Genomic DNA, 27835 nt, shown 5'->3' on the forward strand with positions numbered 1-27835 from the left:
GGACTCACTAAATACTTACCATGACCAGGATGTGATATGCCGCCTACATCACTTCTGCTGGGGCGGGAATATCCTGTGTGTGTGTGCGTGCGTGAGTGCGAGTGGCCGCTAACTCACGTCAAGATGGCAAAGTTATCATGGGACGCACAATAGTACCTCGGCTAACATTCGCATATGCATCTGCATGCGTGACAGCTTCACGACTACAATCAACTCAGCCGTCTGAGGTCAGTGGATACAGGCTGAGGGTGTTTGAATGGAGGCTTGTGAATCAAATGCAAAGCTTAATGGGAAATGTAGTGGTGCTAAAGTCTCTCGACTGCATGGCAAGGCAGTGTGAACAGTGTTTTTATAGAATCCAAGTTAACAAACACTTATTTGAACTTTCAATTTGTCAGCAGTGCTTTGGAGAAGAACGTGGACACATGCATGCCTTGATAAGTAGCTATTGTGCAGATATAGATTTGAAGAATAACAACATCCTTTTGTTTAAATATATACTTTATTGATCCCGCAAAGGAAATTGTTATGTTATGTATTGTTATTGTTACAGTAGCATCAACTCTAGATCAAGAATAACAATAAAGTTCAAATCAGACCTACGAGTAACGTCATGGTCCTCACTGACACACACCTCTCAAAGTCTGAACCAATGTAGGTTAATGAGTTTGTCTGTCATCCTGGCATCCTCGGGACAGATGCTTCTCCTTCAGTAGACTACAGCACAGTGGATGGCACTCATCACCACAACCTGGTAGATGCTTTTCGCCATCTCACTGCACACACTGAAAGATCTGAGCAGAGAGAATCGTCTGTTTCTCCTCTCCTTCCTTCCCACAGTGTGGGTCCAGCAGTATAGTCCGTATATTTGTGGTGCCCAACAATTCCAGCCTCATCACCTTTGATATACGTACATGGGCTTCAGTGGGCACTGAAACGCCTCCATGGCAGTACTCTTAAGCGGATAGATGGTGTTCAAGGTGCCTAAAAAGATTACAATGATGGTATTGAACCACCACTACTATCCCAGCCAGATAGAGGACCCTACAGAAACTATATGCTAGCACTGTCCACACTCACATAAGGCTGATGAACAAACAAGAAGATCTGGAGGAGGTTTCACTTGGAGGCCAAAGTATCTAGTACTTTCATGACGTGGGGTGCAGAGAACATGGTCAATCCTCGTGCAGATGCACAGTTATTTACATTTGAACACAGAAAACACATCAAACGATGAAAGTGAAACATTCTAGGAGCCACGTGCTCCTCCAGCTGTTTGTATGTCGCTGCCATCGCATTCAAGATGACCTCTCAAATTATTCTTGAAATAGGGAAATGTCTTCCTTTCATTATTTTGTGTTTTCTATGCTCCAGTTTGTATTGGTTTAGATATTCAAGTCATTGCATTCACACAGCAACCCAACTGTTTTGGAATTGGGGTTGTGGTCATTTGTAACAAGAAATGGGTGTACACCAATATGCAAATCAAAGGAAGGGCCATAGCTCTGTGCGCGTGCATTTTCATGCAAAAGTTTCAACCTTGTATTCTGCCACCCCTGCAGGTCTAATAGTCTACTTTATAGATCCACTGTGGGACAAAATGAGTCTCGCTCTTAGTGATCTCCTGGCGTGCTGCAGAGGGCTGGACAGTGACAAAGCCACAGAGAGGAAGGTAATACGCAGACGGTCAACGGAACGAAATGTATTTTGCCATGCTGTCAGCCCTATAGCTTATCGCTTGTGATGTGCCCTCATTTTGTGCCACCAGAAAGAAGCGGAGCGCTTCAGGCGGCTTCTTCGATCTCCAGAGACTGTGCCAGAATTGGACCGCATCTCAGGACCTAAAGCCAAAGGCTCCAAGCAGCTCACATGGGATGCCGTTTTCAGGTATCCTGACTTGCACCTTTTGCTTTATAGTTGCACATAAACAGTTACCCATGGCAGATAATTCTTCTTATTTTTACACACATCATCATGCTAAGGTGGTGCTTTTTTCCTCTTTCACCAGCCTGCCTTTCAGTCTTATCTGTCTACTTTCACTTTAATTTGTTTGGCTTCAGTTAGACTCCATTATTTACCAAAAGCAAGGTGCTGTGATAAATGAAAACTTTCTTCTCTGTTTTGCATAATCCCATTTCTCCCACATCAGGTTCCTGCAGCGCTATGTCCAGAGGGAGACTGAAAGCATGCAGTCCAGCAGGTCCAACGTCACGGCAACCACGCTGGCCACGCGGCAAAAGAAGATGGCTGAAACGTGCAGCCTGATCAAGTTCTTCATACGTTATGCAAACAAACGTGAGAGCCCTGCACTGAGCAGATCCAGATGTCTGTGACATTATAATATACAACTTCAAATTAGATTTTGAAATCTTTCGTTACTTGACCAGACCGAGCCACCTTAGTTTTTAAAAGTAAAAATACAGGAGTCATGTTGAACACATTGTGGGGACTGCAGTTAGAGTGTGTTTGCTCTCCTGCAGGCGGAACTCGTCTGAAGTGCAGTGAGCTGCTGAAACATGTGATGGAGGTCCTGCAGAATTCATACTGCTGCTCAGCTTATGGAGAAAATTACAGCAGCCTCCTTTTAAAAGATGTCCTCTCTGTCCGCAAGTACTGGTGTGACATCACTCAACCGCAGTGGCAGGGTCAGTGAGCTCGTTGTTGTCACGGATTGAGTTTGATCTTTTTACATGTTGAAAGCCTGTGAAAAGCACGGATGGATGGGTATCTTCTTCCTCGTTGATCCTTAGGTCTTTTGGATTTGTACTGTGGCTTGTTCCAGTCATCATCCAAATCCATCAACCGTGTTCTGCTGAGCAGAGTCATCCACACGGTGGTGAAGGGCTGCTGCATGCAGACTGATGGATTCAACGATGCTCTGTTTAGCTTCTTCTCCAAAGCACTGCTTAATGCCAGGTGAAGCCTTTTTTCTGAACATTGAAATACCCTTTACCTGATAAATTTTGCTCTCATATGTCAATAATGTTCTGTAATTAGCTGTTAGCATAAAAACAAACATATGCACTTTTTTTTTCAGGCAGGAGAAACACCTGACTGTTTTGGAGCACCTCATCTCAGCTCTGAACATCTTCTTGAAATCTGCGGCCATGAATTGTAGGATGAGAGCGTGTCGTCTGGGAGAGGAGCTTCTGCCTTCCATACTTTATGTGTGGGCGGATATGAGACCGAACGCGCCCCTCAAAGAGGAGATTGTGGAGTTCTTCAACCTGCAGATTCGTGTTCACCACCCCGAAGGAGCCAAGACACAAGATGCAGGTTGAGTGATGCTTCTCTTTTTGAAAGAAAACAGTGATGGCGAAGCCTTCGCTGTAAACATTTGGTATGTGACACACGATTTCTGTCTGCTATTGCAGCTCTGTAGATGTAGGCATGTAAGGATCCCAGAAGATTTAGTAAAAGCACAATCTATGAGTTTGTATTATGAAACTGTAAAGTTCTGCGCTGTGGACCAACGTAGCTCATACATATTTTGTGTTATGAACTAGCTCATAACTCAAGTTTCTTGAGCTAAAATGTTGCAAAATGCTCATTTATAGCATGAAAATAAAGGGAAAAACAATGTCTGAACTTGGAGTTTGTTTTTAAAAAAACTAAAAATAACCAATGTTAAGTTTTTTTTAAGATTTGAATGGTAATTAACTAAAATGTGTAAATCACGGGCATCTTCTCCAACAATCAGTAAGTGTGGTGGGTCCATTCTCATATTTCAGGTGCTCATGCTGAGGACTGGACCAGGTGGCGGAATCTGTTGTACAATCTTTATAACGCTTTGGTCAAAGAGATCAGTAACATAGGCAGCAGAGGGAAGTACGTCACGGGGACCAGACACATCGCTGTCCAAGAAAATCTCATTGAGCTCACGGCTGACATCTGTCACCAGGTTGGAAAAATCTCCCTGCCTTTCAAACATCCACCACACGTCCGTGCAAAGCAAATAAAACGTTGGCTCGGAATCTCAGTCGGGATAAATGCAATACCGTAACGATCTCGCGCCTTCTGTTTGCCGTAGCTGTTCAGCGACGACAGCGACGTCCACGTCTTGGAGGTCACCCAGGCTTCCCTCAGAGCCACGCAGATGGGCAGTCCCACTCATGGAGCAGCCAGCAAGCGACGGCGCATTGAGATGGGCTGGAAGGTCCTCCGCGACCATCTGCAGCCTCAGCAGAGTGACTTTGATGTCATACCATGGTAAGAAATACACAATGAAAAATAAATAAATAAAAAGTTAGCACTGAATATACTCTTAACTATCTGAAACTTCGGTGTTTAGCGAAACAAGGGCATCACAATACAATTCTAGGGGCCAGAAGTATCACAATAGCGATATTATTCTACATTTATAAAAAACTGGGAAGGAAGTTTTCCTGTTACAACTCCCCTTCCCAAAAAGTATTTAAAAAATAGGAGATAAGAAATGGTAAAGAAAAAAACCCAGATTGCCATCAATCAGCTTAAAGGGATACGCCACCCCCTGGCTGCTTCACGCTGGTTTGTTTGAGGAAGTCGAGGGGGGGGATTCCCAATGACGTAGCGGGGAGTGTGCTTCGGCTGTGTTTTCCGCACCGGAAACTAGTTCCCAAACCGACATGAGCAAACCAAGCCTTCCGTGTTGATTTACACAGTCATTTGCACTCGATGTGAAAGTACACCACTCATACAGTAATTAGAAGGTAAATCAAGTAAATTAATTCACGTTGGGCGAAATATTTCGATTGGCGACGCTAGCATGTATGTATTACGCGCAACCAAGCAGTGGTCAGTGCTGTGAGATTCGGACAATGCCTTGGTCGCCAGGAAAACGCTCCCACACACTTATTTATGTCTCGGGAATGCGGGGATACACTTAATTTGGCCTGGGGGTGGCGTATCCCTTTAAATCAAATTGAGATATTATCATGAGTGTATTATCAACACAATAATGACATTTAATTCTTCATCTTCACATCACGATTATCACCGATATCGACATGTGCTGTTGTGCTTAATTGAGACGTCAAAGCCTGCTTTTTTTCCTCTCTCAGGCTGCAGATCACGGCAGTGCTCACCTTTAAGTATCCCTCCATGGTGCCCAGTCAGGAGCTGGTCCCGCTCCTGTCTGTGTTGTCCCAGCTGCTGGCAGAGCAGCGGAGAGGAGAGAGGGGGCTGTATGTGCTGCGGTGCCTGAGGATGGTGGCCTTCTGCCAGGCCCGCTACCCGCAGAGAGCACAGGTCCACAGAGGGGAGCTGAGCCGGCTCTGGGTGCGGATATCGGCCCTTGCTGTACGTGCGGTCAGCTCGCCCCAGACCGAGTCCCTCAGCCTCGACTTGCTGGCCTCCATCGTCCACGGTGGTTTGATTAGTACGGACAGAGAGTTCTGGAAGCTCTTCTCTGGATCTGCATGCAAAGCCTCCCAGTGGGTACCAGTAATTTCTCAGTACACAACGATCCAGTTTTTTTTTGCAGTTGTTTTTACAATTGTTTTTTTTTTTTCTTTCCTTCCTTGCAGGAGTGCTGTGCTCTGCCTAGCACAGGCTATGCTGAAGTATCCAGTCTCAAAAAGTGTCATGTCAAGTTCAGGCTGGGACTGCGCGGGAGTCACAGAGGGATGCGCATCACCTAATATAAAGGAGAGCCTTGTGGCCTGGCTGCTGATGAGTGACCAGAGCGACGAGGTGGAGGAGAGCAGCAGACCTCACCCCATCGTCTGCAGGTTTGGCACTGAGTTGCTTTTCCACATTATTTGTCTGAATGTACGTGGCTTCTTCGTGGTTCGGTATTTCCTCATTGTCTCAGGATAATGTACTTTTACATTTCAAAGACTGGAAGCTCGTGTTAAAAAGTAGTGTTGCTTATGGAGTGGACTTTGATTATTGCTCATACTGCACAGAATATATTTGAAAATGTCATTTTGTTACTGTTTGCAGGGACTTTCCTCACAATCTGATAGAGAGCATTTTGGTTTCACTGACTTTGAAAGACACGAGAGCTGGCCTGAAGTTTCTCCTGGGTGCTGATGGAGCGAAAAGGTGAAAACAGTTGTCTTGCTCTCTTTATGATAAGAAAATCTGCCCGTTAAGAGTTAATTCTTTCTTTAATTTGATTTTATAATTCTGCGTCCTGTCATTTCTGTCTCCCTCTCACTCACTAATGTGGCATTTTGGATTCAAAGATACTCTTTTTAGAATTTCTGTTATATTCAAAGGGCCTTTTTTCAAGAACCAGTGTCATCTGATGCCAAAGACAACCTGGAAGAGATTGAGAGACTGTACCAGCAGTTCAGCTTCAACACGCTGCCGTCAGATGTCCGAGGATCTGACGAAGCGCCGGTGAACACGGCATCAGCAGCCTGTCAGTTTGCTGCTGTCCCCGGCCTCAGGCACAGGCTGGAGCAGTCTCTGCTTTCTATGGCTGACAATCTGCTCAACTGCTACTCTCCCGATGTGAGTAGAAGTTGGTGCTTTGGTGTGTGTATAATGGGTTGGTGCAGCCCTTACTGACAAACTGCCATTTATTCCGCAGTCTCAGTCCACCCCTCCAGAGTGCCTGGTGCGATGTTTCAGTCAGCTGACCGGCGTTCTGGCAGGTTACGTCTCGGTTGGGCTTCTGACTGAAGAGGAGGCCTGTCGCTCACAGCTCTTCACTAAAGCAAAGGTGCACATTCAGCTCAGTGCACTTCTACCTTTTGTGTGTGATGTAGTCACGTGAAAAAGAAATGGCCTCACTTTAAATTCTAAGGTTATAAGTATAGAGAGTCGGGACGTAACTAAGAATCTTCTGGCTGTTACCTGGTTTTAAAATTGGATAAATATAAGCTCTGTTCGACAACACGATGTATTATACCGTGTCATAGTTTATTCAACAAGCTTGTAGAACCACATTTAGCTGTAATGATTTGAAGTAATATATTTCTGTACAGCGCTATCAGTCACTTATGTTATTGTGGAGGAATTTTGTTACACTCCTCTTGGCTTCAGTTCATTGACGTTAGTTAGCGTTCATGTATGCAAAGCTCTGTCAATGTTCCACCACAGCATTTCAATCAGGTTGAGGTCTGGACTCATGTCCACTCAGGGTGGACCAGGTTGCACCTCTCTCTCACTCGCAGCTGCCCAATGGCAGCCGTGCGTGGCAGGTGATATGAGGTGCTTGTGTTGAGTTTTCTCCAAACATGGTGCTGTGCACGATGTCCAAGCATCTCCACTTTGGTCTCGTCTGTCCAAAGGATGTTGATTCTCTTTCATATTTGATTGTATCATTTGATATTTAGTTTGCTAACGGAGGCAGCACCTGGCCGCTACTCACTGTCTTAATTCTTATGGAAGCAGAAAGGGACTTTTTCACACGCATTCTCACTCAGTTTTTGTTTAATAGTGACACACGTGTTGTCGTTCATCTGAGGTTTTGTTCACCTCATTGTAATACCTGTTAAAGACCAGATTATTTGTTTTTATCATACCCTGATTTATAAAACTTTTGAATTGAAAAAGGGTGCACTTTCTTTATCACGTGACTTTTGTACTGCCATTTAGAAATTGAAATTAGATGTTAAACTTGAAATTGTTGTGATGTTTTTGTTACCAGGCCTTGGCCCAGGAACTCAGTGGGTTTGTTTCTGGTGTGAAAGTCAAAATGACTGAGGAGGGGACCATGTCCACATTGGGATCTGTAATGAGACTTTGCACACAGTCCACCAGTAGAGAAACCAAGGTGACAGAACCCATTATCGTGAAAAGGAGTTGTAATGTTAATAAATATGGCAGCTTTTGATTTATCAAGTCAAGTTTAACAGATTCAGCAGCTGAATTGCTTTGCTCGTTCTTCCACAGGATCGGGTTTGTCCCATCTCCTCTGGTCTGTTTATAATGACTCTGCCAGCCGGCCTCCTCAGCGAGCTGGCAGAAATCTGTAAACTGCTGGTAAGTGACAGTTCGACTGGATGATATCATAAATTTTAGATTGTGTGAAAGTAAAATTCTTAATTTCAAGAACAGAGTGCCACTTGCTGAATTAGGCTTCCTCCCTTTTATCTACAGCTAATCAATGTTTCCAAGAGAGTTCCTGCTGTGGTCGAAGACGAACATATGGATGATGACTGGGAAACGACCAGAACTCAAACAGCCGGGGACAATGTGGACCTGTTTGATGATGATGAGGAGTCCCACAGCAGCACGAATGGGACCCACAGACTGGCGGGAGACAACGCTGACACCTCCTGTGGCCCAGGTACAAGGAGACTGTGTCTCTAAGAAAATGCTGTTGATGTTCCTCAGTTCTTTGTTCATTTAGTGTTGTGTGTGTTTTCCCAAAGAGCCTAACTTATATAGACCTTGGTCACCCTTTGAAATGTATTATAAAAGCAATATTTGGCGCTGATTTCTTTCGTTTGATGTATGTTTAATGTATTTTTTTTTTAGTTTGTATCACCTAGACAACAATGAAAATGCTTGTGAACGAATCCTGGTTCTGTTCTCTGGCAGGAGCAAAAAGCCTGCTAGCAGAGGATTATCTGGCGCCGCAGGACCCAGCTCTCCTTGCGGTCCTGGAGTTCCTCTGTGCGTGCGGCTCGGTCCAGCCTATCCACAGCCTGCTTTTCAAACCGCAGGAGGTGCGGCGCAGGCTGCTGCTGCTGGTGGAGCACATCAACTTCAGCAAAGCTCTGCACCTTAATGTGGTGGGTAGCGGCCAGCATGGCGAGCGAAGCTTGCGGGTGGTGACGAGGCTTTCGCTGCTTGACTCCTAACGTCTGACTCTCTTGCAGTACCTGGTCCTGCTGACGAAGCTTCCTGCTGAGGACTCGCTCTCTCCGGAAGAATTTGATTTGCTGCTCCGTCCTCTGGCGTAAGAAACAACTTTGACAACATCCATGGTCTGATTCGTCCAACATAAGCTAATAGGTCTGTGCTGTGAATAATTCGGTGTATCTGTTGCTGTGTTCACAGGGACCTGTGTTCTTTGTACCGTCAGGACCAGGAGATCTGTGCCGCTGTGCTGCTCAGTTTGTTACCCTCCATAAAGTGTCTGGGGAAAACTCATCACAGGCCTGAGGAGATGAAACATGTCCAGGGACCTCTGCTACAAGTGTTGTCTGGCTTCTGGTTAGGAGTGCCACAAACACACCACTGTCTTGCCTTTAGAATATATACATAGCTAAATTTCTACTATAATCAAGTCATCAATTAGTTTTTTTTAATCATGATTTTGGAAGGGAGAGTTTTTGACTATGAACATTTATAATTTTTTTTCAGTACTGACACTTATGCTTTCTTGCCCGCTGTCGTATTTTTCAGTTTCCTGAGCCAGACGGGGAAATGTGTGGCAACTGTGCGAGCTGCTTTAGTGCAGTGTCTGGTCGCTTTGCTCGAGGTAAACTCTCAAAGGCATTTCCTGCAAAACGGTAATCGCGCTTGTTACAACAAGCTTGTTGCTTTTCTTTGTATTTTTGACACTCTCCCTTGCTTAGGCTGATCCACGGTGCAACTGGGCAGTCTTGAGCCTCAAAAGAGCTGACGCAGAGGAAGACCATCCAGTGTGTTCTGTCCTTTCTTCTCACCTTGCGGATGCCCACCACCGAATCCGCATGCTGGTAGCTGTATCAGTGGAGAGGTGTGCATGAGTAGGCTGGCAACTGTCACTACAATATGTATCAGAATAAGGTGGTTAGAAAGATAGATGCACATTATTATTATTATTATTATTATTATTATTATTATTTCTATTAAATCTGAACATAGAATTGAGGTCGGAAGAATGATGACATAAGAAAAAAGAAAAAAAAAACAGCTCCAGACCATGATGCTACCAGCACCATACTTAGCAATTAGTACAGTGTTATTGGGGTTTATTGCCTCACCTTTGAGCCTCTGGACATACATCTGGTCATTGTAGCCATCTGATTGTAAAAGATTCCTCAAGAGGGCTTTTTTTTGTCATCCAAGTGGTCAGCAGTAAACGTTAGTTGAGCTCGAGGGTGTGGATTTTGGAGTGGGGGCTTCTTTCTTGGACTTTTATCGACAGCTTCTCGGATCATTGCAAGGTTAAACTTGTATTCGTGTACAATTTTCTGAATAAGTGACATTTCAAACTACAAGAGGCAGTACTGCCCTGTGTAAATCTATGATCCTTCTATCCGGGTCTGAAATCAACTCCTACTTCTGTTGTCAGATGAAAAGGGTTTGTTTGTTGATCAGTAATGGGAAGTTATGAGTTGTGGCGATGTCTGCAAACAATCTTGGGATTGAAGCTCCACTGAATTAATCATATGAGTGTTTCTGAGGTAATATGTATAATAATGCAAGTTCAAAGTCCCACATTACATTTAAACTTATACACAAAGTTTTAGTCTCTTAAAGATATGTTATACACCCACGCTGTCCTTTATTACTACTATAATATCTTAACACTGCTGTTTTGCTCATCTGTGTTTAGGCTCTTTCTAGAGGTGAGGCCAGAGCATCCAGACAGAAGGAAAATGCTGCCCCTGAAACACCAGCAGGCAGCGTTTGAGAACATTTACCTGAAGGCTCAGGAAGGCATGAGGTTCCCGGTAAGATCACGTAGTGTCACCGCACGTCCACCGCTGTGTATGTTTTATACCTCTGTGCCCCTTTTACACTGTCCTCACGCTCTCTCCGTCCTCGCATGTGTTACGGTGTGACTGTCAACAGAGAGGCAGCTCCGCAGAGGACCAGCAGGACGAGGCGTTCAACCGCATGGCCACTCTGCTGAAGAGTTTGTCCGTCGTGCTGTGTTGTAGCCCAGTGTGTGAAAAGCAGTGTCTGTTTGCCCTCTTCCAGTCCTATAAGGAGAATAACATTGAGGAGCAGCTCATTAAAAAGGTAGCAGGTCTCCATGCAACTTTGTTTGCGTAACTAATTGATTATTTGACTGAGCTTTGCATGCAGCACTTTATTGCCTTTATACAAATCATGAGGTCGCCATGAGCTGTAAAACAATAACTTACTGAAAGCTGCAACTGAGAGGAATATCTGCTGTCCCTGTTTTCATCACAGATGCTGTGCAGTGTATCCAAGGTGCTGGGCTACAGGAATGTAAAAACATTTGTCAGCTCTCATCTGTACTACTTGGTGGCTGAATGGCTCGCACAGAGACAGTCTGACGACCGCTACACTCTTGGATCTTTTCCCTACAGTCTGCTGGATCACGAGACTATCAAAGATTTCTATAAGTGAGAAAAAATGTTTCCCATTTCCAGGTTTTCCCTCTGCATGTATTTATGTAACTAACACAGGGAGTATTACCACGTTCATGAAGGTAATGGTGAATGAACATCCCTCTCTTGCATCCTTACAGCTCTTCCTACCAGGTGCTGATTCCCCATCTGGTCTTCCTGGACGACTTCGAGCAAGTAAAGTCGATTGGCAGGTGTCTGGAGAAGGACTGGAGACACTTGCTGGCCGATTGTTTCCCCAAGATTATGGTCAACATTCTGCCGTACTTTGCACTGCCTGGACAGGATTCACATGTAGCACAGCAGAGAGAGAAGGCCCACAGAGTGTACGACCTGCTCAAAGATTCCAGCTGTCTGGGCAAACAGGTGAAGGCAGCTGTGTAACACCTACAGGCAGTTACATTACTCGTTCCGTGGCTGATTTTTCTGAATGCATTTGTGAAACTAATTTGTAAGCCACTCTAAGCAGGAATAAGCCACTACCCCACTTTCTAAAAAGTTTTACAGACATACGTGTTTTCCACCTGTGCACTCTCAATTCAAGGTACATACAGAATGTGTGTTAGCAATGTTACTTTTTGCACCTAGAGCTTTTTTTTTTAAATTACTCGTTTCGCATATTGAAGGAACTTGGAACTTATATCCTGGCTAAAACTTTGCTCATGTTCTCAGATGATAAACATGTGAGAGACAACAGTTTGGATCAGACTCAAAAAATGGATCCCTCAGCTTTTCTTCCCCACTTTAGGTGTAGATATAGATATACATTATACCTACAGGTAGTAAATCTGACCGGAAACATTAAATTAAAGCTACATCTGCAGTGCAAATGGAGGAGGACATTCACTGCCGAGGTTTCCAATAGTTCATTTTACTGTGACATTTGCAAAAGGCAGCACATTTCCAGGCTGTGACGCGGGTGATGTTAACATGAAGCTGCAGTAGGGTCACAAGCTCTCCTCACATTTTGAAATGCGTTCACAGCAAATTGACAGCCTGATCCACAATAACCTGGCAGACATTGTAGTGGAACTGCTGATGACTCTGTATGAAGGAGGTGGAGCTGAAGGAGACAGAGGAGACCTGAAACGTTTTATTGGGTTAGTTAGTTAAAACGTACCATTTCGTTCTTTACTTTCTCTGTTCATTGATCTTAGAAGTCAGGCAGAATATACAGTTAAATTTATTTTTGTTATGCCTCTCAGAGAGTTGGATCCTGTACCAAATCCACCATATTTCAGCTCTCAGGTCATCAAAGCTACACTGGACTATCTGAGCAAGTGCCACAGTGCCAACCACAAGTCGCTGGTCACCATCCTGTCAAAAACCCCGGTACAGCGTGTTATTCTTTGCATTTATTGATGTTTTATTGTGTCTTGACATCAATCCCCTTTTGTTTCGTGTGTTCCCTCGGCTCTGCACAATGAAGTTAAAACTCCTCTCTGTCTGCGCCTTAGATTTCCATCCAGAGGATTCTGCTGGCCGTGTGTGAAAGAGCGGCAGAGACGACCAACAGCTATGAGCGTCACCGCATCCTCCTCATGTACCATTTGTTTGTCAGCCTATTGCTCAGGGAGGTGAAGGAGGGCCTGGGAGGAGCCTGGGCCTTCGCCCTCAGAGACATCATCTACACTCTGATTCACCACATCAACAGCAGGTTGGTGCTGACACTCGCATGGAAATTGTGTCGATATTCCGTATATCACCAGAAGAATAAACACAAGCTCAACCACTTTGTGTTCCTCCGGACTCCAGACCACTTCAGTGTGATGAGGTTTCTGACCGAAGCCTCTCTCTGTGCTGCGACCTGCTGGCCTCTGTGTGTCAGGCTGCTCTGCAGTTCTGTGATGACGCTCTAGACTGCCACTTACAGGTCATAGTGGGGACTCTAACTGCTCAGGTGACCAGCCGACCCTCTATTTCACAGCAGGTAAGGGAAAGGATGTTTTTTCAAGCTCCTGTTAAGTTAAGTTAGTTAGTTTCCTGTGCAAAGGCATTTCTTTTCCCTTTGTTTTAAGCGCGCCTCAGGTCTTAATGACTTCATTGCAGCCTCCCATTTCAATTTTGAATTCTCTTTTGCCCTCGAGGTGCTCAATCTGCTGCAGTTTCTAGTCATAGAAAATCAGCAGAAGCTAAAAGGAGCCATCAGCAGGTTGGAGCCTTTTCCTGATATCCCTGAATTCAGAGGGCTCCGATCCGTCCAGCACAAACTCAAATACATCACCGGCAACTTCACGCTAAGACAGGTAACTGCGACCGACATACATGCTCCTCATTTCTCTGTGTTTGTTGCAGTTGTGATTGCTTAAGTGCAAAGAGCTGTAATTGCTGATATCCTGTAGGTAAACTGCTGTTGTTTCCCTCGTACAGGAGATAGCACACTTCCTGTCAGTGGCGTCCTGTGACTCCTTACCTCTGACCAGGCTCGAGGGGCTAAAGGAGCTGACCAGACAGCTGCATCACAACAAGGGACAGATCCGAGAGCTGCTCAAAGAGTGCCATGGTGCGATGCCAGCAACATAGTCTTTGCATAAAAAGCAAACTGTACAGAAATGAGATTTGATTAGCTGAATGTTATCTATTTGGTGTCCCTCTATAGCTGACCCCACTGACAGTGTGCTGGTGAAGCTCGTCCTCGGTCTGCTTCAGCTCTGCAAGCTAGCCACCAGTCACCCAGGAGGAGCCGACATTCTCGGTATGTAATCAAGTCACTTCTAAAGCAGCCATATGCTCGCTTGGCAACTATGAGGTTTTGTGGGATTTATATTAAGCTCAAACCTTTTACTGCAGAGGCAGCAGGCAGCTGTCTGGGAGAACTGGGTCCAGTTGACTTCTCCACCATCGCCCTCCTCCACGGCAGAGATCCCCTCTATGAAAAGGCCGTGTCTCTCTTCACCTCCACGGAGTCGCAGTGTCTTTACATCATCCTCAGCTGCATGAACGACGCGCTCACACAGCGATGGTACAGAGAATGCTGCAGATCCTTGCTTTAAACGTTGTTATCTATGAAAACGTGTGGTTTATCGCGCTGTTATTCTCTGCCAGCATTGAGGTGAGGCGAGCAGCAGCTCAGTGTGTGAAGAACATCCTCGCCACTCAGTCTGGGGTCGACTTCTGGGACCAACACAAAGACAACAGAGACCCCATGCTGGCTTACCTCAATCCCTTCAGAATAGCCAAGAATAAGGTGGGTTAAGGGATGTTATCGTGTCATGCATTTTACCTCCTCTTTTGTGTGTGTAAGCATTTAGTAAGCCGTTATTATCGACCCCGATCAGGTGGCTGCTGTAAGTGCCGAGGAGAGTTTGGAGGCTAAGAGGAAGCTGGAAAGCCAGGAGTTCTGGATTCCCCAGACAGGCAGTCACAAGGCCTGGCTGAAGGCTCTGTGCACAGCCTTGCTGGACAGCGGGGGGGTCCGGAGTGAAGCTCTGCTGCTGTCGCGAACACTGTGTGAAGTGAGCTTACTGAAGTCTTTTTCAGACCCAGTTTCAGTTGAAATCCATCTGCTAATCAAATTCCACATCGGATCTCTCCTAATTTCCTGCGTCTGTCTCCAGGTGAGGGTGGACTGCTGTCAGAGGTTGCTGCCCCTCGTCATTCACTCCATACTTCTGGATGACTCCAGCGGCTCGTGGAGGGAATTGCTTTCCTCCCACATTCAGGACTTCTTCAGCTTCTGTTCTAGAAGTGCTCAGGCCACCAGCCGATCCGCCACACCTCTCAACTCTGACTCTGGTATTTTTGTGCCTACGACAGAACAAAAAATGGTTGCGAAATGTGCCTTGAATGATGGCTGTCATCACATTTGTCGTGTTTGCTTTTTTTTTTTATTTTAATTTTTTTATTTGCTCCCAGCAGAGTCCGACGCTGCCAGTCAGGGCTTGTACGACAAGACATCTCTGCGTACCATGCTGGCTGTTATCGACTATCTGAGACATCAACAGAGACCGCTGAAATCTGACATGTTTGTAATATTATTGTAATGACATATCATTCCCTCAAATGGGTGCTGCTGTCCCTCTTGCGATGGTGCAGATCTGTTGTCGATTAAAGCAGATATTAATGGACTTAATATATATATACGATATGCAGCGTGTGCAAATTGCCTTTGATATGATCTTCTATATCCTTGTTGTAGTAACTCCTGTGGCACGGTGTGTGACGCAAACTTCTGGCTGGAACTGAACTATCTCGAGGTGGCCAAAGCTGCTCAGTCGTGCTCAGCTCACTTCACCGCCCTGCTGTACACCGAGATCTACGTAGACAAGATCAAAGCTAACATGGAGGAGAGTCGCAGGCACGCAAAGAAGATTTTTCTGCATTTATATCATATTCAAACATTATTCTGGCTTTTTTTTTTTTTTTCTTATCCATTTCTCTCCTTTTAATCAATTTGTTGAACAAATTTGCAGAACAAAGTCGAGAACGACGCGCAAGCTCAACTTCGAGGAGAACAGCCAGAACTTCACCATCTCCAGTCTGACTGAGAAGAGCGTGGAGGACACCAACATCAGTCTGCAGGTCTGTCTTGCATGGTGGATGTTGTTTTTTGCATGAGTAAACATGTTCTACCCCAACACTGTAAAGCATGACTCCCTCCTGGTGTGTTGGTAGGAGCTGCTGATCGAGGTGTATCGCAGCATCGGGGAGCCTGATAGTCTGTATGGTTGTGGAGGAGAGACGATGACCAGTCCGCTGACGAGGTTCAAGATAACTTGATAAAAGAAGCCATCAGATCTTTGCCATTATCAGTGTTGATGAGTGTTGATAAGTCCAGTGTTGTTTTGCTGCTTTAATGTGCAGGATTCGAACCTATGAACATGAGGCCATGTGGGGAAAGGCCCTGACCTCATATGATCTTCACTCCACTCTGCCCGAGGTCACTCGACAAATAGGTATATTGGAGGTAGGACGGTTAAAGCTGCACTCAGTGAAACATTTCAAAATCAGAACAAAATTTCTTTGCATTCATTTTGACGTCTGCCTAATCTGGATGTTTTTTTGTTCCAAATGTGTCGCCAGGGCCTGCAAAACTTTGGTCTTGGCAACATCCTCGCCACCTACATGAGGGGTCTGGAGAGTGAAGGGGTGGAGTGGGGAGCTGAGCTCCGAGAGCTCCGCTTCCAAGCAGCCTGGAGAAACACCCAGTGGGACTGTGAGCTGTCAGAGAGGTGAGGGAGGCGAATTTGTGTCGGGACTGTTGCATTTGCCTCGTTCGAAAGTATATTTCACTTAGCACCTTTTATTGTTTCTCTCTGAATATATTTCACTGTATAAGGAGTGAGAAATCCAGTCCCGGCTTCCACGAATCTGTGTTTTGTGCCCTGCAAGCACTGAGGGACAAAGAGTTCTCCTCGTTTGATGAAACTTTGAAACAAGCCAGGTGTGGTGGAAACATAAAATGGCAAACATAAAAAGTTTTGACTTGGGAATTGTGGGATTCACACAGGTATGTGCTTGTGCATTTCTGCAGGGGTGCTGAGGTGGAGGAGCTCTGCAGAGGCAGTCTGGAGGCCGTGTCTTCTCTGTACCCGGCCCTCAGGAACCTGCAGAGCGTCAGGGAGCTGGAGGATGTTAAACAGCTCTTCTTCAGGTGATTTAATCTGTTAAAACACAGTAAAAACAGAGTGTTTAAAGCAAGGATGCGTCAGCGGGAGGTATGTAATGCCAGTGTTTGGTGTACTTTTATAGGCCCCTCTCTGATATGGTTTTGAGTGAAGTTTGCAGCCAGTGGCGGCAGCACTCGCAGCTGCTAATGGACAGCGACTTTTCCGTGGTGGAGCCCATTCTCACCGTGCGCTCTGTGGCCCAGCACACCCTGTTATCCAGGTTGGAAAACCCTGACAACATCGAGTACCTCAGCTCTGTGCTCACAGATCACCTCATGGAGCTCTGCCGATTGGCTCGCAAGGCTGGGAATACTCAGGTAGCATCCACGTGTGCCCATGTGTGCACTTTGTTTTGTTGTGGAATCTTTCAGCACGGTTTCTACAAAGTACTTAAAGTGTTGTAACTGTCGTCCAGCTTGCAGAGCGCGCCGTCCACCAAATGAAGCAGCACGGCAGTGGAGGGACCTGGGTGTCGCTCCCTGTGTCGCCATGGCAGCTGGAGGAGGCCCAGGTTTTCTGGGCGAAGGGAGAACAGGGTCTGGCTCTGGGTCTACTGAGACAGATGATACACAACCTTGAGAAAAAGGTCAAACACAGCTACACAAACTCGAATGAAACAGCTCAGAAAAAAGGGCAGATTTAACTTTGTCACTGCATTGAAAATCATATTTAGTTTAACTAGAAAGAGCTGTTCCTGCGAAATAGCTGGGAGAATGCTTATGAGCTGAATGGGATAGCTGACCATGCTCACTTAAAATGGCTGCAGTGTAACATGTAGCAGAGGAGTGGAAGAGAGATGTCCTCACAGTGATAGGAATGTTTGTAAACAGACGAGCTCACACCCAGCAGAACTGCAGGAGAAAGGGCAGAAAATGGCTGAATGGGATACTATGACCTCCTGTGAGAAAAGTTGAAGAGCCAGAAAAATAATTTGAAGACCGTCAGAAGCAGAAGGCTTAGAGGAACACGGCAATGTAGTTTTTATATCAATTGAGTGAAATATTTTTAAATGGCAGCAGGTTGAACACACTTGAAGCTGTGTTTTGAGTACTACCAAACTTAACATTGGAGTTAGTGAGAGAATTCGTCAGAATTTGAGAGATTGTTCTAGCTTAAAGGCTCATAGCTGGAATTCTGTCAATGTGAGCTCTTTAGTAGTTACATTGGCTGAAAGGGGACAATTTTTCCTACATTTTAAGGTATACTTTGTTTCTGTCAGTTAAACTGTAAGAAAGTTAAAGGAACTTGTGTGAATATCAGAAAAAGCTGAAAATGACCAGTGCGCCATTCTGCTGGCTCTTCATTCATAAAAACCAAGAAGGAGCAAAATGTTCATATTTTTTAAACTGTCATATTTCAAAATTGGCTGAAGATTTTAAAAAGCTGAAACAATTGGTAATAGCTGAATGTCTTGTGAACATTTTAAAGTTGGAATGGTGTCTCTAGCTGAAAGTATGCTGAAGTAGTTAAGTTTGAAAGAGGAGGAAGCTTTTTTAATGATTTGAAAGGATTTACCACTACTTTTAAAGGGACGAAGAGTTGCACAAAAACCTAAATATTTTCAAAATGATAAAAGTCAGAAACACCAAAAACGATAGCCCCCATCTCCAAAAAGAGCTGAACGTTTTTTGCAAAATACCTTAATGCATTCTCTCCATTATGCTAAATCCCTCGTAATATCTTTTTCACCTTGTAACAAGTAAAGCCAACATGTCAAAAGTCTGGATGAAACCGTCATATTGCTGTGTGTGTTGGCCAGGTGGATTTCAATCCTGCTTTGACACCGCTCTACACCGAGTGCCTCAGGCTGTGCGGTAACTGGCTGGCTGAGACCTGCCTGGAAAGTCCTGGAGTTATACTGGAGAACTACCTGGAGAGAGTAAGAGGACGCGTGCATTATGCTTTATGAACAAAACACTAAGCCTTTCAGTTGAAATGGGAAATGTTTTCACACATGTCCACAGTTCTTTGAAAACTCCTAAAATGCCTTTTAAAACGTGGCTCCAGAGCAGAGCTGTTGCTCTGGTAGGAAAATACTTTTCCCACTCAGAAGATATGGAAGGGTCTCTCTTTTTCTAGCACACAAACAGGAATGTCAAAAAGGTTTAAAAGAGACTAATATATGTAATTTTCCACTGCCCTGAAGTACACACATATAGTATCAGCAGCCCTCAGAGAAATGAATGACTCTTTATCCATCAGCCAGGCAATATTTGACCACCCGAATAATGAATGTATGAATAATTTAGGTTTGTCCAGATAAATTAGGAGAGGGCGAAGACATAGATATTACATTTTTGCAAGCTTACTGTTTATGTCCTCTGGCTCAGGCAGATTCATATAGTCAAAACGAAATAATTCATATATATGCGTGTGTGTGTGTTTATACATCGGCACCCAGCTCACCGAATCAGGTCGCACTTTTTCTTTGGGATATTTTTTTTGTTTTTTCTTTTAGAAAATACACTGTTTTGTTGAGTTGTGTGCGTGTGTGTTTCTTTCATCTTTAACCTTTTTACACCGACTGCTTTTTCTCTTGCTGATGGCACTATTTTGGATGATCTTTTAGGCCGTAGAAGTGATAGAGGAGGAGTCGGGGGCCCGGGATCCGAGGCTCCAGAGCCAGCGGACAGAGGCCTTCTTGTCTCTGGCTCGCTTCTCTGACGCTCAGTACCAGAGCATCGACAAGTACATGAACTCCTCCGAGTTTGAGAACAAGCAGGCACTTCTGGAGAAGGCCAAAATGGAAGTGGACTTGATAAGGGAGCGTAAAGTGACCTCCAACAGGTTGTTTTCCCCCCTTTAGCTCCACAGCTTTGTGATTTTTGCGTGCAGAATTAAACTTTGAAGATGAGAAGTCTTGAGTTGCTTTGAAAGTGTCGTTTCCTGCTGTATTACTCCGCAGGTACACAGTGAAGGTGAAGAAAGAGCTGGAGCTGGATGAAAAGGCCCTGACCAACCTGCAGACAGACAGACAGCGCTTCCTGTGCAAGGCGGTGGAGAACTACATCCAATGTCTGGAGCAAGGCGAGGAGCACGACACCTGGGTGTTCCGCCTGGCTTCGCTCTGGCTGGAGAATGCCGACATTAAAGTTGTGAACGACATGATGAAGGTTAGTGAAACATGGAGAGATGGCTTAATGCTGCGCTTGCTTGTGATAAAAGCCACCTGATAAAACAGAAGCTTTTCTTTTTTTTTTTTCTCTCTAACTGTTCTGTTTTACAGAAAGGAGGGAAGCGGATCCCATCCTACAAGTTTCTGCCCCTCATGTATCAGCTGGCTGCTCGCATGGGGACCAAGATTGCAGCAGGCGTCTCTGAGGACACTGGATTCCATGACGTTCTCATTGATGTAACACAGCACTTAATCCGTTTTCAGTAACAGCTGCACAAAACGATGATAATGTAGCTATTTCTTTGAGCATAAACACTTGTTCGTTGTCTGTTAAACTCCAATAATCCAACTTACTTTGTACGGATAAAACTACTAAAACTACAGCAAGGTTAAATGTTCTCCTGCTGCTTCGTCGTTTTCTTTTTCCTCTCTTTGTAGCTGATTTGCAGAGCATCTTTGGAGCACCCTCACCACACGCTCTTCATCATCTTCGCCCTGGTCAACGCCAACAAAGACGAGAGCTTTTGCAGAACCCGAGTGTCTAAGAGCGCTCCGCGGCAGCCCTCGCCATTTGACCTGGTGAGGCTGACACGAAACAAATCAAATCAAATTTATTTGTATAGCACATTTCATGTACAAAACTATTCAAAGTGCTTTACATAAAATAAAAGCATTGCAGCCGGGAGTGGAAGAAGCATTAACAATACTTAAAAGAATATGTATTCTACGTCGAACCCGACTAACATTTCTATACGTATTTCATACTCTCTGTGTTCATGTATCGCTTGAATATGATTTTCTTTATATTGGAGCACAGAAGAAAACACAAGGCCAGAGTATTTTTGTCAAAAAACGAAAAATGTTGCACATTTTCCCCAAAAACTTGTGTGCACATCTTTTATAGTCGCGACAGCATGTTAATGTTGAATGCAATTTTCTGCTGGCCTTTGCAGCAAATACTGTCACTGTTTAATTTGATGCTATGCAGCTGCACAGCATACTCTTATAGCATGTTTGGTCTCAGTGTGTTTTATCTGTTCGCTGACCTGCGGGCTATAAAAGCAGCACCAAAGATGATGCTCAAACAGTGTTTGACTTTTTTTTTTTTTTTTTCTTTAAATTTGAAGTGTTCTTCTAGTAAAATCCTGACTTTATTAATGTCTTCACAGCCATTACTTTTGCTCTTCAGTACTTTCATTTCCAGTCTGTGTTAGATGTGAAATGGTAAAAAAAATAAAGTCTACGTTGCGCTCCTTTCATCATCAGTTGTCTTTACAACTTTTTAAACGCCACATTCTCTTCTTTGCATGCCGGCGCAGGAGCGTTCAGACGTGGCTCTGAAGATCATCAGTGCGATCAGGAAAAAGCGAGGCGGGATGATTCGGGGCATCGAGCGTCTATGTGATGCCTACATCACTCTGGCCTATATGGATGCTAGCAGGCACAAGACTGAGAAGAGTGAGTAGAACTTAAACAAAAGAGAAGGCGAGAGTTCTGAGATTTATGTTTATGTCAAATTGAATGTAATTCCTACAATAAAGCTGATGATTTATACTTTGATCTTTTATTGTTTTTTTTGGTTTTTTTTAATGGTTCTCACGGTAAACACATTTGGGGCAAGGTGGTTGGCAACTTCAGGAGATAACTTTTTAAAATGTCTGGTTGTTTCCTGCATCCATTTCAGAGGCCATTCCCATCCCTGCTGATCAGCCCATCATGCAAATCAAAGACCTTGATGAGGTTGTCATCCCCACAATGGAGGTTAAGGTAATGCATTATGCAACTCGCCTAATGGATGGGTTGATAAAGGTCACCTGAGGTGACTGACCCACTGGATATTCAGGTGGAAATTCTCCACCACCAGGTCTTGTGATGTTAAATCAATTTTTCGTGTTGGAAATAGGTGGATCCATCTGGTTGCTATGACGACCTGGTGACTGTTAGATCCTTTCTCCCCCACTATCGCCTGGTTGGAGGAGTCAACCTGCCCAAGATCATCGACTGCTTGGGCTCTGACGGCAAGAGCAGGAGACAGCTGGTCAAAGTAAGCACGCACGTGTGTTTGATGGCGTTGGGCGTGTGACACGAAGTGTTCGAAGTACGCCTTTGATCTAACCGATAAGTGCATCTTAGTGTAGGCGCAAATGCACATTTCTGTGTGTCCTCGACTAGACAAATGTGCTCTCATCCCTCATTTAGCTAAAGCTTGACATGTCGTGTGATTAAAAGCCTGACCAAACCTGGCGGGGAAGCTGCTCACTTCGAACTTGGTTGTTGTAGTTTAAATGAGTTATTTTCCATTTGGGTTTGGCTGCTGGTAATAATTAATCCTGTGTTTAAAGCCAGACAAACATGCTTTCACACTTTCGTGATGAATACACTCTTCAGAAGACAGGAGGGGAGGGTTTGCATACGTGTGTGAGAGTGCATTCGTGTTTGCAGGACTATTTGAAAGACACTCAAAAGCTAATCATTTACCACTTAAGAAATGTCATGAAGAAACGGTGTTTTTGTCTCTGGTCTTTTCCCCCTCTGTTTTTAGAGTTAAACCCAGATTTAAGAACAGAGAGTTCACAAAAAAAGAAAGAAAACTACTTTAATAAAAATATCTGACTTTGCTTTTTAAGGCATTAAGGGCTGGAGGAACACTTGTACTATAATACATAGAGCAACTTTATTGTTTGACCAGCGCCACATAAAGGCCACACGCCAAAACATGTAGATCAAACAATAAAGTTCTCCATAGTACAAGTGTTGCTTGAAGTCTGACCTCTTTGATACTTTTCTCTCTTTGTGCACCCTGGAAGTAGGTGAAGTTGTGCCAGAATCTTTCAGGCTTGTGGTTGTTCACGGAAATATATCAATTCTGAACAAAATGCTGGGAATGCCGTGTTAAGTTTAAATGAATATAGAATGCAGTGATTTGGACGACAGAAATCAAATACTGAAAGTGAGACATCAGCTTGAATTTCATGGCAACAAAACGTTTCAAAGAAGTTGTGATGGGGCAACAAAAGGCTGGGAAAGTAAGCGGTGCTAAAAAGAAACTGCAGAAAGAAGATGCCGCAACGAATGAGATTAGTTGGCAACAGGTCCGAAACATTATTGGGTACAAAAAGCAAAAAGAGCACCTCCAAAGCTGGAAAACTGTTCTTTGGTGTCACAAATATAAATTTAAGGTTCTTTTTGGGTATCATGTCCTCCAGTCTAAAGAGGAATGGGGCGCTCTGCTCGTTATCAGCACTCATTTCAAAAGCCTGCATCTCTGATGGTATGGCAGTGTGTTAGTGCCTATGGAACTGACAACTTGGACACATCTGTAAAGGCTCCATCTATGCTAAAAGAGATATATATATATATATATATATATATATATAAGTTTAGAGCAACATATGCTCCCATCCAGATGATGTCTTTTTGGGGGAAGGCCTTGCATACTTCAGCAAGACAAAGCTAAACCACATACTGAATCTGGGGTGCTGGACTGGTCTGCCTGCAGTCCAGATCTTTCACCACATGAAAAGATTTCGTGCAACGTGAAATGCAAAATACAACAAAGAAGACTCAGGACTGTTGAGCAGGTAGAACTCCATATCAGACAAGAATGGAACAACATTTCTGGTCTCAGTTTCCAGATATTTATTGACGGGCTGCAACACAGGTTGTAAACTTGGTCCTGTTTCAAATTTTTTAGACTTATTGCTACCGTCAAATTCGAGATTACCTGATATTTTTCATAAAATAACACAACGTCTCATTTTCAGCATTTGATTTTGACATTTTTCTTTTCTATTATGTATTGTGAATAAGCTATTGGTTTGTGAGATTTGCAAATTGCTGCATTCTGTTTTAATCAACATTATTTATCTCAAGAGCAATGAGACATCCAGGCATATTTTTTTCAAGCAGAATTCTGTGGATGGCATGTTGGTGGTGGTTGTTTGCCCTGCCTTACATATATTGTACCAGACAGCTTTAGACCTGCATTTTTCGTTCTGTTTCCAATTCATTTCGCTTTCCCATAATCGTCCCACTGTCAAACATTCAGATGATTTATGGATGGATCTGACACTCGTTTTAGCATAAGTCTTTCCCAACATGCCATATTTAGATCTCCTGACACAGGACCAGTGGAGAGAGTAATGACAATGCAATGCTGAACATTAAACAGAAAAATGGAGTATTGATTCTGATAAATCCCTTTGCAAATACATTATGTAAATGTTTGCACAGTGAGGGTCACTTACAAGTGTACAGTTAAGTAGTGCGGCTCGCTTAACACAAAAATTTGTGTTTGTGGACTGTAAAGATAATAATGATAGAAAAAGCAGAGCAAATTGCATTCAAAAGGAATTGGCTTCCAGGCTTATGTGACTCCTCCATAAGTTGTCAGACTCCAAGCTAATCAACTCGGATCTCAGTTAAACTTTTCACTTCCTTTCACACCCATCATCACTGCTTGCGATGTTTCTCTAATGCAGAATTGAACAGATGTTCAAAATCAGGTGAACGGTATTCCTTGGTATGACATAACACCTTTTTTGCTCCGTCCTTGTGAACAGGGTCAGGACGACCTGCGTCAGGATGCGGTGATGCAGCAGGTCTTCAGCATGTGCTCCATGCTGCTGCAGCGCAACACCGACACTCGCAAGAGGAAGCTCAACATCAGACGATACAAGGTCACCGCTGTTTTTTTGTTTTTTTTTTGTTGGTTTTTTTCATGTCAAGAGGCGAATAAATCGGAAACATTCGCCTCAAGTTGGATCAATGTTTACAACTTGTAATTGCTTTCTTAAAAGCAATTTCAGAGCTGCTTTAAAACATTGAACTACGCTTTGATGGCTTCATACGCTTCTTCCCAGGTGGTGCCTTTCTCCCAGCGTAGCGGCGTGTTGGAGTGGTGCTCTGGCACCGTGCCCATCGGGGAGTTTCTGGTGGAGCCCAATAAAGGAGCCCACAAACGCTTCCGGCCTCAAGACTGGACCAACCTGGCCTGCCGCAAGAAGATGTTGGTAAGGATTCGGCAACAGTGGTGTCAAAAGAAAACCATATAACACACCTGAGCATATTAACTGAGGAATTTCTAAGAAACCACAAAGTTCTCACTTTGTTTTTTTTAGGGGTTCATCATTGACTGGGTTTAACCAGTCTTAGGTCGGAAAAGAATTCTTGCACATTCTGCATAACTGCTCAAAGTTTATCCATGTTATCTGCTCATTACAGGAGGCTCAGAGACTTGCATTTGATGAGAAGCTCGAGGCCTACAACGTGGTGTGCAAAAATATTCGGCCGGTCTTCAGGTATTTCTGTATGGAGCGGTTTCTGGATCCCGCTGTGTGGATGGAGAAACGGCTGGCTTACACTCGCAGTGTGGCCACCTCGTCGATAGGTACACATTCTCATGATCATGTCAGTTTGTGTACTATAGATGCAGTGTGTCGCATCCAAATGTACAACGTATTTTTATTTTGGATAAAAATGTTGACCGTTGGTAGATGGTAGTTTCTTGAAGACAAAAATTCGAAACCCGCCAGTTTGTAAAGTGCGAATACACGCAGCATCAACAAAAAAAAAACCCGGGCCAAACCATAAGAGAAACAGCAGCTCATGTAGTATTGGTGGTCTTCTGACATCTCCATGGTCTTCTGACATCTTGTCAGTATGAACACTAACCAGTGTGACTTCAGAATTGAATCCTGTACCGGGTTTGCCCCTGAGGCTGTTTACTGCATTACCCATTTTATTTTATTATCCAGCTTCACTTTGACTAATGAACTGCTTTTCTCTCTCTCTCTCTCTCTCCCCCCCACCAAACACACACACACACAGTTGGCTACATTGTTGGCCTGGGCGACAGACACATCCAGAACATTTTGATCGATGAACAGACTGCAGAACTGGTGCACATCGATTTAGGTACCTTTTTTTCTTCCTTACTCTTCTAAAAAGACTACAAAGACGTTAAATCTTCTCTTCATCAAATATCGAAACAGAGGCCAACCGCCTGGAATGAAAGTTTTACATTTGTACGGTTGTATGAAAATCCCCTTCCTGGCTGTGCTTCCTCCTCATGTGTTTTGGTGATCAGGCGTGGCCTTTGAGCAGGGTAAAATCCTCCCCACCCCTGAGACTGTCCCCTTCAGGCTCTCCAGAGACATTGTGGACGGTATGGGCATCACTGGAGTGGAGGGAGTTTTCAGGAGGTGAGGAGGAGTTGTCTGATTGTATTCCTGATGGCGCTCTACATTTATCTGTTTTGCTGTTCTCGTATTGTTGTTTGTTTTTGTGAATTAGCGGTAACTTCCGTGGGTGCGTTGGAGTTTCTGTCTCATGTATTTTTTTTGCATCACCGTATTAATTTCTTAGGTCGACATGCAATGTCTTTTAGGTATATTCCCGTGAACTGTTGTCACACCATGTGCAAAGAAAGTACTTTTAATTCACTGTAGATAAAGCGAACTCTACTTTCTAAGAAGATGCTAGACATGATACATGTTTTTTGTTTTTTTTTCTGATCAGATGCTGTGAGAAGACGATGGAGGTGATGAGGAGCTCTCAAGAAGCTGTGGTGACAATTGTAGAGGTACAAGCAAAATGTGGTTTTCAGGAGAATACCAATGCTTCTTTGTTACTTTTAAATTCCGTTAATCGTGTATGAAACAATAACTTTGTCTGCTTTATGTGCTGTATAGGTGCTGCTGTATGACCCTTTGTTTGACTGGACCATGAACCCACTAAAGGCCTTCTACCTGCAGCATGACGAGCAGCAGGAGCTCAACGCAACACTGAGCTCCACAATGGGAGGCGACGACATCGACAACCATCGTAAATCCAGGTGATTCAGTCGAGGAGGATATTTAAACCGTCGAGTGGGGTTTTAATCCTCAAATTGCAAAATAAATGCTGTTTCCTCTCTTAAATCTCTTGCTCATCCCTCCCTCCAGCAGTGACAGCCAGAGCTTCAACAAGGTGGCGGAGCGGGTGCTGCTGCGGCTGCAGGAGAAGCTGAAGGGGGTGGAGGAAGGTACGGTGCTCAGCGTAGGGGGGCAGGTCAACCTTCTCATTCAGCAAGCCATGGACCCCAAAAACCTCAGCAGGCTCTTCCCAGGATGGCAGGCCTGGGTGTAAACCTTAGAGAAGGTACACTTGGACTGGATATGCTCGTGCTTTTGCAAAGAATTTTTTTTAATTTAATTTTATTTTTTCAGCAGATCGATGCCAATTCTGACTTTGCAAATCCGTCTCTGCCAACCTTTGCACTTTAATATGAAGTCAAAGCAGTAAATATGTTGTGTTTTTTTTTGACGGTTAAAACTGAGATGAACACGTGTTTTTTGCAGCAGCAGCAGTGACCTGTAAAGTGCCAAGTCGTGAGGGTACAAAACAGAACCGTTTGTTTGGTTGGTACCACCTTGTTTTAAAGGGATGATGATGATGTTTGTTTGTAAAGGTCGGCTTTGTCTTACCCAGGTGAATGTAAATGTTTTCCTACTGTCAGCTGAGGTATGAAGTGATTAATTATTGCCAATGACTACATGTTATGAATGTTTGCAACATTATGCATTGCATTTTATCCTTATTAAGCAGGGCTTCTCTTCACTTCAGCTGTTTGCACGTAAGTTGTTTTAGTGTATTGTCTAATTTTGTGTATTAGACCTTGTTGTTCTGCAAGGTGGTAGAATATCTCGAGAAGTCAGAATTGCGTGTACAGTTTGTTTATTCACCTCTTTATGTTGCTTTATCACTTTACTTTATTACTTCCCTGCTGCTCTTTTTTTAAAATGACTGTATCTTTCAAGGAGTATCAACACATGTTGGTCAAAAAATTTCATTTTAAAATGTGATTAAAAACAGAACTCTATGATTTGCAAATCATTTCAACCCTACTTTTCTTTGAAATCAAGACAAACGTGGGATGCATC

The 27835-nt window shown here is 44.0% G+C and overlaps 1 protein-coding gene across 2 annotated transcripts; it reads left to right on the top strand.

The window, feature by feature from the left end:
• Nucleotides 1-107: 107 nt before the first annotated feature.
• Nucleotides 108-27762, top strand: atm (ATM serine/threonine kinase). Of its 2 annotated transcripts, none has more exons than XM_075473728.1 (63): nt 108-227; nt 1563-1672; nt 1769-1887; nt 2150-2295; nt 2481-2645; nt 2751-2916; nt 3038-3276; nt 3732-3901; nt 4031-4209; nt 5043-5414; nt 5508-5711; nt 5926-6027; nt 6204-6441; nt 6521-6652; nt 7583-7708; nt 7828-7917; nt 8035-8224; nt 8479-8672; nt 8760-8839; nt 8941-9096; nt 9289-9364; nt 9462-9604; nt 10427-10544; nt 10666-10836; nt 11011-11186; nt 11312-11555; nt 12174-12289; nt 12395-12521; nt 12647-12846; nt 12945-13119; nt 13277-13435; nt 13560-13692; nt 13789-13884; nt 13980-14151; nt 14235-14376; nt 14468-14644; nt 14747-14924; nt 15045-15153; nt 15328-15486; nt 15602-15710; nt 15804-15892; nt 15993-16095; nt 16212-16360; nt 16468-16572; nt 16663-16782; nt 16881-17115; nt 17214-17384; nt 18558-18677; nt 19368-19585; nt 19704-19911; nt 20025-20150; nt 20352-20492; nt 21233-21371; nt 21598-21680; nt 21817-21957; nt 24476-24592; nt 24776-24925; nt 25137-25302; nt 25743-25829; nt 26002-26116; nt 26433-26496; nt 26606-26748; nt 26858-27762. In XM_075473728.1, exons 2-63 carry the CDS (start codon nt 1601-1603, stop codon nt 27039-27041), a joined length of 9294 nt encoding a protein of 3097 aa, XP_075329843.1. In that variant the 5' UTR covers nt 108-227; nt 1563-1600; the 3' UTR covers nt 27042-27762. The 2 variants fall into 2 exon arrangements, with proteins under 2 accessions (XP_075329843.1, XP_075329844.1); XM_075473729.1 differs by having other exon boundaries at nt 15048-15153.
• The last annotated feature ends 73 nt before the right edge of the window (nt 27763-27835 follow it).

This window comes from Odontesthes bonariensis, chromosome 9 (assembly GCF_027942865.1).
Source record: "Odontesthes bonariensis isolate fOdoBon6 chromosome 9, fOdoBon6.hap1, whole genome shotgun sequence".
Lineage (NCBI taxonomy): Eukaryota > Metazoa > Chordata > Actinopteri > Atheriniformes > Atherinopsidae > Odontesthes > Odontesthes bonariensis.